Below are 8901 nucleotides of genomic sequence, written 5' to 3' on the forward strand. Positions count from 1 at the left end.
ACGCCAGTGTTCCCTTAAACTCGCCCGCCCCCTTTAGTCCCCTTTTTTTGTTTATGATTTCATGAAAGGATTTTCCGGAAAAGAAAGCTGAGAGGAGGCTTGGGACTTGAGTAGCCCTTCCTTGCTCCTCCATGCACGTATTTTACCCCTTGGATTTGACGACAGTGAGCGCTTCATGTGCCTGGCACCTAGTATGAGCAGCACAAGGGAGGAGCGGGAGAGGAAGTGTGGGAAGGACAAGTGTAGACAAATAGGATGTGCTTCCTGCCCTCAGGAGTTTTCAGGTATCAAAATGAAGAACCTTGGCTTAAAGTATATATTTGGGAGGCCAGAGTTCTGGTCCCAGTTTCAGCTAATAGCCTACAGGCTGCATAATCTTAGGCCCTCCTATCACACTGGCCTCTTCCTGCAAGACCCTACCCACTCTCATCACCTCTGAGCCTTCCCTGACCTCCTCTATCACCATGCATTGTATTTGATCACATCCCGTCTCCAGCTGTGAGCAACCTGAAGACTGGGAAAGTCTCTTACTCCCTATTCTTAGCACATAGTATATGAACTTTATTTGTGAAATCAGTGATTGAATTGAGTGGGCAAGGGATGGAGTGGGCAGGGGATGCCTTCTGAGGGAAGTTAGACTTGCATAGAGATGGGCAATTCCTGGTTCAGGGATTGAAAAAATAGGTGGGGCACTCTGGGCAGCGGCTGGGACTAGGAGCGAACCAGACTGGCAGGGAGGTGACCCTATCATACCACCTAGCAGAGCTGCTGCCTCTTCTGGCTCAGGTAGAATTTCATGTGGCCCCCAGCCTGTTTGGCTTCCCTGCAACAGCTTCCAGAAAAGTGAATAAAACACCAAAGAGGGGGAAAAGCTTGATTTATTTCTCAACTCTCAGCCTCTTTTCTCCCAAAGGCAGAGTCCACTGATCAAAACCTGAAGGTCTGGAACCTGGGCAGGCCCCAGGAAGTAGAAGCCCAAGTGCCTAGGTCAAGGGCCCAAGTTCAGACTTCAGCAGCAGACCAGGGTCAGAACTTGCCAAGGTCAGAACTCAAGGTTCATGTATGTCCTCAGATCCCGCTCCCAGGCCCTGTCCTTCTCCTCCTGCCTTCTCGCCTCCTTCCAGTTCAGTGTGGTCACCCTAGGGGCTCTCTCCCTCCCAGCCACTGCCCGTGTATCCCGAGCTGGGAAATGTGTAACTCGGGGTTGGGGTGCTGATCTGTAGCCTAATCCTTCCTGGTCCCTCTTGAGGACAGTGGGGATGGGACTGGCACGGCCCTCGCCCCGGGGTCCCAGCCCCATTCCAGGCTCCCAGCCCCCCCTCAGCAGCAGCCTGAAGCCTGGGCTGGAGGTAGGCACCCCAAGGGGCAGGTTGCGGGGCCGGAGATCCTGGGACAATGACAGCAGGTGAGCAGTGGAGGTACGGTGGTTAGAGTCTTGGAAGTGGGCATCACAAGCCTCACAGTACTGGGGGGAGGGGGATCGGGACCTGCAGAGAAAAAAAAGAAAGGGTTAAGGGCAGCGCAAGGGTTTAGGCCTCAGAGGTGGGTGGCAGGGTGGGACAGGGTCCTTCCAGTATTTCTGCTGAGGAACAAATTGCCTTCCTCCCCACTTAGCAACGAGGGACCCAAAGGGGAATAGCTGGGAGAAGAGAAGGTTAAAAGGCCTCACAAGGCTCTTGGGTGAGGGAGGATTAATAATTACTATAGCTAATGTTTGTATAGTGCTTACTATGCTACAAGCACTGTTCTAGCACTTTACATATATTAACCCATTTACTACTAACAACCCTTTGAGAAAGGTGCTCTTATTGCCCCATTTCTTAGATGAGGAAACTGATGCACATGGACATTAGGTTGCTCGCCCAAGTAAGTAGTCAGGATTTAAACCCAGGGAGTGGGTAAACACGGGAATATAGCAAGCATTTTATAATGACTTTAAATGGACTGTAACCTTTGAAAATTGTGAATCACTAATATTGTATAGCTGTAATTTATACAGTATTATACATGAACTATGCTTCAATAAAAAATAAAATACAAAATTAAAAACTAAATAAATATATAAATTTTTTAAATACAAAAAAATAAACCCAGGGAGCTCATGTCCGTAACCAGACTGCCTTACTAGCCTACACTAGAGGACAGGGAAGAGAACCAACCCTCCAGCTCTGTTCTGGGGCCTCTAGTGTGGAGTAGCTAGGAAGGAAAGAACACAACGGAAGATAAGGCTTCCCCTCACCGGTTCTCTGGACTCCTCGTCTCTCTGGGGCCCTCTCTGACCATGCGGGCCACCTCAGGGAAGCCCGCTTCTTCTGCCAGCTGAGCAGCATCCCTGCCACCCAGCTCGCAGACCCCCACCCAGGCAGCCCCACGGCCCAGGAGATAGCGCACAGCTGCCCCCTGGCCTGCTCGGGCCGCACACATCAGGGGGGTCCACCAGAAAGCATCTCGAGCGTTGATATTCCCCCCAGCTCCCCCTGCCTCATGGGGATCCAACAGTCTTTTTAGTTTTGCCACATCCCCCTCCTGGGCTGCCCTCAGTATCCGGTGGGTCATCTTGTCCTCTGCCCCAAGGGATCTCCTTTGTCCATGTCCTCCTGATACTCCTGCTGCAGCTTCCTTCATCATTCTTCTTCTCTTCCTCTTTCTCTTACTGGCAGACTCAGGCTGAGCCCTCTGGGGTTCACGAGTGCTGCTCTCATCCCCAGTCAAGGCTTCGTAGAAAGCCCGGGCTGCAGCCCCATCCAGGGTGGGCTTCAGCTCTTCAGGCTGTGACTGCAACTGCCCATCTTTCCAGAGATCACTGGGGTCAGTGGCTCGGGTAAAGTTAATGAGGGTGGCCCCGGACATGGCTTTTGGGAGATCTGGGAAAATGAGACTAGGCAGGGGGAGGATGAGACGAGGAAGCCAAGCCCCTGGTGGTCCTGCAGTGACCAGAGCCACCTCCAGACACCTGCTGGGAGAAGGAAAAGTATCCTTAGCGTCAAAAATCCCCTCCTAACCCAAAAGTGACCCCACAACCTAGGACCCTGCAGGGCCTGAGGACCATAGATCATGTGGAAAAACAGGAAATCCTACAGTAACAGACCATGCCCCTTAGTAAAGGTTAACAAAGAAGTCTCCATAAGACAGCTGCCCAGAGGTCCTGCGCTCCGCCCCCACTCCCATCCTCATCAACAATAAATAATAGCCTCTCTGAGGCTACTTTACCACCACGTAAGACATACCGTTAAGAAAAACAATCAGCCTGGCTCTTTATATCTTCCTCGATCCTATTTCGGGTAACGTCTTCTCAAACAAAAACAGACTTGACACTTCTCCGGAAGCAGGAAGCAGATTTAAGGGAGAGGTTCCAGTCTGTGTTGTTTTGTAGCTTCCGTACTGCAAAATGGCACTACTCTAAGCAAAGGAATCGACAGAGTCACACGATACAAAGACGCATGCGTGGCTTGAAGGGGGACAGTTACTCGAGGGCGCAGGCGCGCGCAAGCGCCGGGGCTGTTTCCCGCCTTGGAATCGTTCCAATAGCATACCGCAACGCAGCACGTGCCCAAGTAGCGCGAGGACCGAGAAGGATCCGTCGGTTGGTGTGCTGCTTTTACATAACGCCCCCACAATACCCGTCGCCTCCCTCAAGGTGGCCCCCACTCCGAGCTCATTTTCTGTCCCTGGGAAACCATTCTCGGGGTTAAGAAAGGCCCTGAGGTGGAGAATGCCCAGAAACCGTGAAAAGAAATAACGTCTCACAGCCCCTCACCATTACTGTGACCTGGGTTCGAAGGTCACACTTAGCGCCTGCAGCAGCCCCGTTCAAGCCCTAAGAGGAAATGCAGAAGTACAAGGGAACAAGCAGCAGAATGGCTGGCGCCACCTCAGGTTAGCGCACGGGGCACTCCTGGTTCTGTCGCCGTTCAGTTCAGCCCAGTACACCCTACCCAGGTCCGTCAGCACGGAACCCGGCCTCACCTCCCGCCTCCGGAGCCCAAACCCCGGGGTGAAGCATGGGCCCCTTCGGGGGTCTCCTTGGCGGGCTGACTTGGGCAAGGAGCCCGACAGGCGATAAGGACCAGACTGGCTGGAGCGGATGAGGTCAATGCCCTGGGAAGCGTAGCCGCGCCGGGGCCTGAAGCTCGCTGTGCGAGGGGAGCGGCAGGAAACGACACCGGCAGCCGTGTTCCTCTCCCCGCCCTTCTCGACCCCACGGTTCCGGGAATCACACGACTATATTTCCCAGGCTCCGTGGCCCAGACGCGATACTGACTTTCCGCTTCCGGTTGAGCCTAGCAGCCCCTTGCTGCGCCCCGCCCCCGAGCGTCTCCCTCAGGGGCCTCGCGACACCAGGGTCGTGCGCGGGTCATCCTGGGATTCGTAGTTCGGCTTTCCCTAGTTTCGCCAGTTTCTCCCTACCGGGGACTCCATTTCCCGGCGTCCATCGCGGCTCCCGACGCTAAGCACTTGCGCGTTGCCCTCCTCCCCACCCTCCCCAATTTCCACTCCCCCCCCACCCCACTTCGCCTACCGCGGTCTTGTCCGCGCCGTGCGTTGCAGCGGTCCCCGCGGTTCCTTGGAAGCAGAAACTCCCCTTTCCCCCCCCGTCCCCCGGTCCCAGTCCCCGTCCAGTCGGTGAGTCTGGGGTCGTCCCCGCGCCGTGTCCCCCGTCCCTGGGCGCGGCACATGGGGTCTCCCCGCCTTGATATGGGGGTGGGGAAGGAAGTGACCTGGTCCGGCACCGAGGGAGGGAGAGGTGGCCAAAAGGGTGGAGGCGGGATGTGGGGACTCCCATGAAAGGGACCTGAGGGCCACCCCCAGGCCATGAGAAAAGGAGGGGCTCGGCTCTTGCTTGGAAAGGATAAACTTCGGAACCCTTGGGAATGGGGCCGGGAACACGCGGAGACCTGCGCGGGTAGGGAGCCTGAGCCGCGGGCCCTGCCGGAGTTGACACGGAGGAGAGAGGGGCCTGGCCTTCGGGAGCGTCAGGGATGTGGGTAGGACTAGTGGGTCAAGACCTGTCGGTTTCTCACAAGTGGTGGGACCCCAAAGAATTTATCTAGTCTCAGAGAAAAGGGGCCGAGATGTGAATAAGAGGAGCTAGAGAGACGTGCTCCAGGTTCGGATCCTTTAAGAAAGGGTTGCCCCAAATTCTTCCATGGTTGGAGGGCAAAGTGTGGAAGGAGGGAGGATATCAGAGGTAGGGAGGGAGAGCTTACCCTTACACTCCTCTTTCATTAGCTTACGTGAAGATGAGTAGCTCAGAGGAGGTGTCCTGGATTTCCTGGTTCTGTGGGCTTCGTGGCAATGAATTCTTCTGTGAAGTGAGTTCTTCTCAAACCCCCTATCCATCTCCACATATAACCTGGCTAAATAAAAAACTCTCCCATATATTCAGCTTCCACACATTTCTTTCACAGGCTTACGTAAAAACTCTTTCTCGTCAAGGAAGAGTCCCCTTAGTAACTCCCTCACTAACTTGTGGTGAAGGGGCGAGACTGGGGCCCCAAGTCAGCCCTGACATTCTCCAGCAGTATAACGTTGGACATGTCAACCTGTGTTTTATTTTTTATTACCACAGTGGTACTGGTAGTGGTAGTACCTATCTTCTGTGGCTGTTAGGACTAAAGTAGTTCCTACTAAAACGTTCTGTAACGTGCAGAGCTGTGTGTTAACATAAGGGATTGTAACTGCCTTCAGAATCCAAGCTGTTGAGCCTCCACCTTCCTCAGAGAGCCAGCTGGCCCTAAGGAGAGGCCAAAACTGAGATGGGAAGCAGGAATAGGAACTAGGATCATGAAAGGAATGTCTCTCTAAGACGGGGTTTGCTGTACCTGTTTATCCTTGGAAAAGAAAATCGGAAGCTTTTATGGGTGGGCGGTACATGTGAGCTGGGGAGAGAGACTCAAGTACTTCTGCTGAGTTGGGAGTGCGGAACAAAGGGAACAGAAGCAGTTGTGTTGAGGATAAGGCACCAGTTGGAGCAACTTGCCCAGGTCAAAGCTGAGGATTCTGCTATGGGTTTCCTTTTGACTTCATGTCCCGACAGGTGGATGAAGATTATATCCAGGACAAATTCAATCTCACTGGACTCAATGAGCAGGTGCCTCACTATCGACAAGCTTTAGACATGATCTTGGACCTGGAGCCTGGTGAGATACCCTCAGGGTTGTTTTGTGTGTGTATGCTTTTTTTCCTTTTCAAATCCTGTTTATCTGCTTCTTGAATTTCTAAATTTCCTTTTGGTTCTCTGACCCCCGTAACCCAAAGTCTTCTACTTCATTTTGATTCCCTACCTCACTCTTGCTTAGTTTTGTGACTTAACACCACTCGTTCCCATACTCTGATCCTGTTAACTTAGCACTATTTCATAATGCCCATTTTTCCATGAGTCTTATTTTCTGCTGCTTTTCCCTGCCTTACACCTTCCAGGCTAGAGTTTTGTCTTCTGTGGAGACATCTTTGCGTTTATGTATCGAGGGAGAGAAGGGAGCAGAGGCTGAGAGGGATGAAAAGAAGGCAGAGCTGCCTTGGGTTGGTGGAAGGGTCAGAGGCCCAGGTTTCTGGGTCAAATGCCCAGGCCGTGGGTGTGGTGAGGCTCAGAGTTGGGTGCTGGCTAACTGAGTAGCCCAGCAGCCCCTGGGGGTGGGCAGGGCACCCAAAATAGCTGTAAGACAAGTGGTTGCATTTGGTTGGGCCATGTTTCAGATGAGGAGCTGGAGGACAACCCCAACCAGAGTGACCTGATTGAGCAGGCAGCTGAAATGCTCTATGGATTGATCCACGCCCGCTATATCCTCACCAACCGTGGCATCGCCCAGATGGTGAGGCCTCTCTACTCCCACTTGGCTCCTTCGCAGGCAACAAGGGAAACAGTTTCCTGCAGCAAGAAGTCACTTGTTTCAACCTTGTCAAGGAATCTAGCTTAGAAGAGGGAAATAAACCCCAGAACCTAGGCTTAGGGATTAAAACCTGATTGAGGGTGTGCTAAAGGGGGTGTTTTCAGGGAGGGAGATGTGACCTTGGGCAGGAAGTTGTAGACTGCCTCTTCCTCAGAGAATAAGCAGCGAATGGCTCTGATGGTCTGCAGCCTGCCTAACTGGAGGAAGGGAAGCAGAGGAGTCTTGAGGGCCCATCTGAGCCAGAAAAGGGGCCTCTGGACAGCGAGAGACAGGAGGAGTTGGGGACAGAGTGATGTGGGTTGGGCTGACGAGGGGGTTGCCTCTTCTCTTCATACCTATCCAGCAACCCTTTCCATTTTATTCACTGCAGTTGGAAAAGTACCAGCAGGGAGACTTTGGCTACTGTCCCCGTGTGTACTGTGAGAACCAGCCAATGCTTCCCATCGGTGAGTGCTGGAAAAGGGAAAGAAGGGCCACATAAAATGGCAGGTCCACTGGGAAGGAGTTGGGGCTCAGCAAGTTGGGGCCTGAGTCCAGGAGGGAGGTTGGGCAGGCTTGGGTTACCTGGCCTGCTGAGTCTGGCTGTCTCCCAGGCCTTTCGGACATCCCAGGTGAGGCCATGGTGAAGCTCTACTGCCCCAAGTGCATGGACGTGTACACACCCAAGTCATCGAGGCACCACCACACGGATGGCGCCTACTTCGGCACCGGTTTCCCTCACATGCTCTTCATGGTGCACCCCGAGTACCGGCCCAAGAGGCCCGCCAACCAGTTTGTGCCCAGGTGGGGAGCAGGGACAGAGTCACCAAGGGTCAAAGGAAAGGGCCGGGGTCCCCCAGAAAGAAGGGAGGACAAGGACAGGGCATGGTCTGTTCTTGACACCTACTTCTCCCAAAGCCAGGGCTTTTCCCTGCTGAGTGACCTTGGGAAAGTTGTGTGATCATGTATGCCTCAGTTCCGTTATCCGTGAAGTGGGGATAGTGACATGCCTGACAGTGTGTTTTTAAATGTATGAATCGCTTAAAGTAATGTTTGTCACTTGAAGCAACATTTAAACAGTAGCTAACCTTGTTGTCTTCTTGGGTGTTCAACCTTCTGCCAGGAAATCCTCAGAGCCACGGTTCAAGTGTGGTTTATCTTCCTGGAGTATCATTTTTACTCTTGTGTAGAGAAGGAAAATTCAGCTTTATATTGAAACAAGTACTGATGTGTGTGCTTGTGCGTGTGTACACACGTGTACGTCCTAGAATTTGAGTTTTAATGGATATTTAAAATAAATTTCCAAATATTCTTGAGAGAAGAAGTTTGGGAGCCTCTGCCCTTCAGTACTGAGCAGGCCCATGAAGGAGCTGGGGTGGGGAGGCAGGAATGCTGGCCACAGGCAGGGCCAGGATGGGGCTCACGCTGCTGCCTCTCTGACCTCTGCCCTGACCCAGGCTCTACGGTTTCAAGATCCATCCGATGGCCTACCAGCTGCAGCTCCAAGCGGCCAGCAACTTCAAGAGTCCAGTCAAGACGATTCGCTGATTCCCCACCCCACCTGTCCCCAGTCTTTGACACTTTCATTCCTTTGCTGCCACCCTTTCATGAACCCTCTATGGTTTTTAGTTTAAATTAAAGGAGTCATTATTGTGGTGGGAATATGAAATAAAGTGGAAGAAAAGGCCGTGGGCTGATTTGCTGGGCTGATTTGCTGGTGCTTGGGGTTGGGGAAGGGAGGGTAATGGTGTGCTGAACCCCAGGAGCTCTCCTGGCCCCGCCCACCCTCCTCAGCTTGAAATCCAGCACAGATTTGTGCCCAGTGGATTTGGGTGATGTTTTTAGTAGTAAAGTGGAGTTGTAGAATTGGGTGTGGGGATGTGCAAAGATCACAAAAGACTCAAAAATCAAATTTCAAAGATTAGAGAAATATTCTTTTTGGGCCACCTGTGGTCGTCTGTTTATACTCTAGGGAGTGCAGTCAACAACACTTTGAGTTTGGGTTTTACAGGGAAAGTGGTCCCAAAATAAA

The 8901-nt window shown here is 52.7% G+C and overlaps 2 protein-coding genes across 10 annotated transcripts; one reads left to right on the top strand and one right to left on the bottom strand.

Moving 5' to 3' along the window:
• Positions 1–860: 860 nt before the first annotated feature.
• GPANK1 (G-patch domain and ankyrin repeats 1) lies at positions 861–4240 on the bottom strand. Of its 8 annotated transcripts, none has more exons than XM_089918571.1 (5): positions 3967–4240; positions 3758–3817; positions 3228–3381; positions 2240–2953; positions 861–1487 (listed from the first exon to the last, which is right to left on the bottom strand). In XM_089918571.1, the coding sequence occupies exons 4-5, from the start codon at positions 2848–2850 to the stop codon at positions 1043–1045; spliced, it is 1056 nt and encodes a 351-aa protein (XP_089774697.1). In that variant the 5' UTR covers positions 2851–2953; positions 3228–3381; positions 3758–3817; positions 3967–4240; the 3' UTR covers positions 861–1042. The 8 variants fall into 8 exon arrangements, with proteins under 8 accessions (XP_089774697.1, XP_089774696.1, XP_022421972.1 ...); XM_089918570.1 differs by having other exon boundaries at positions 3228–3399; XM_022566264.3 differs by lacking the exon at positions 3758–3817.
• A 250-nt stretch (positions 4241–4490) lies between these two features.
• Positions 4491–8556, top strand: CSNK2B (casein kinase 2 beta). Of its 2 annotated transcripts, XM_022566222.3 has the most exons (7): positions 4492–4623; positions 5230–5312; positions 6038–6140; positions 6697–6812; positions 7261–7336; positions 7484–7673; positions 8327–8556. In XM_022566222.3, exons 2-7 carry the CDS (start codon positions 5241–5243, stop codon positions 8415–8417), a joined length of 648 nt encoding a protein of 215 aa, XP_022421930.1. In that variant the 5' UTR covers positions 4492–4623; positions 5230–5240; the 3' UTR covers positions 8418–8556. The 2 variants fall into 2 exon arrangements, with proteins under 2 accessions (XP_089774702.1, XP_022421930.1); XM_089918576.1 differs by lacking the exon at positions 7484–7673 and having other exon boundaries at positions 4491–4623.
• Positions 8557–8901: the final 345 nt, after the last annotated feature.

Source organism: Delphinapterus leucas, chromosome 10, assembly GCF_059928025.1.
Source record: "Delphinapterus leucas isolate spDelLeu-1000000601 "Yukka" chromosome 10, BTC_Dleu_Yukka2, whole genome shotgun sequence".
NCBI lineage: Eukaryota > Metazoa > Chordata > Mammalia > Artiodactyla > Monodontidae > Delphinapterus > Delphinapterus leucas.

Excerpts from the sequence above, each read along its gene's own strand:
- GPANK1 (XM_022566264.3), bottom strand. The coding sequence starts at position 2,850 with ATGTCCGGGGCCACCCTCATTAACTTTACCCGAGCCACTGACCCCAGT. Across the intron at positions 1,488-2,239 it reads ACGAGGAGTCCAGAGAACCG|GTCCCGATCCCCCTCCCCCC; the intron begins GTGAGGGGAAGC and ends TTTTCTCTGCAG.
- CSNK2B (XM_022566222.3), top strand. The coding sequence starts at position 5,241 with ATGAGTAGCTCAGAGGAGGTGTCCTGGATTTCCTGGTTCTGTGGGCTT. Across the intron at positions 6,813-7,260 it reads ACCGTGGCATCGCCCAGATG|TTGGAAAAGTACCAGCAGGG; the intron begins GTGAGGCCTCTC and ends TATTCACTGCAG. Across the intron at positions 7,674-8,326 it reads GCCAACCAGTTTGTGCCCAG|GCTCTACGGTTTCAAGATCC; the intron begins GTGGGGAGCAGG and ends GCCCTGACCCAG.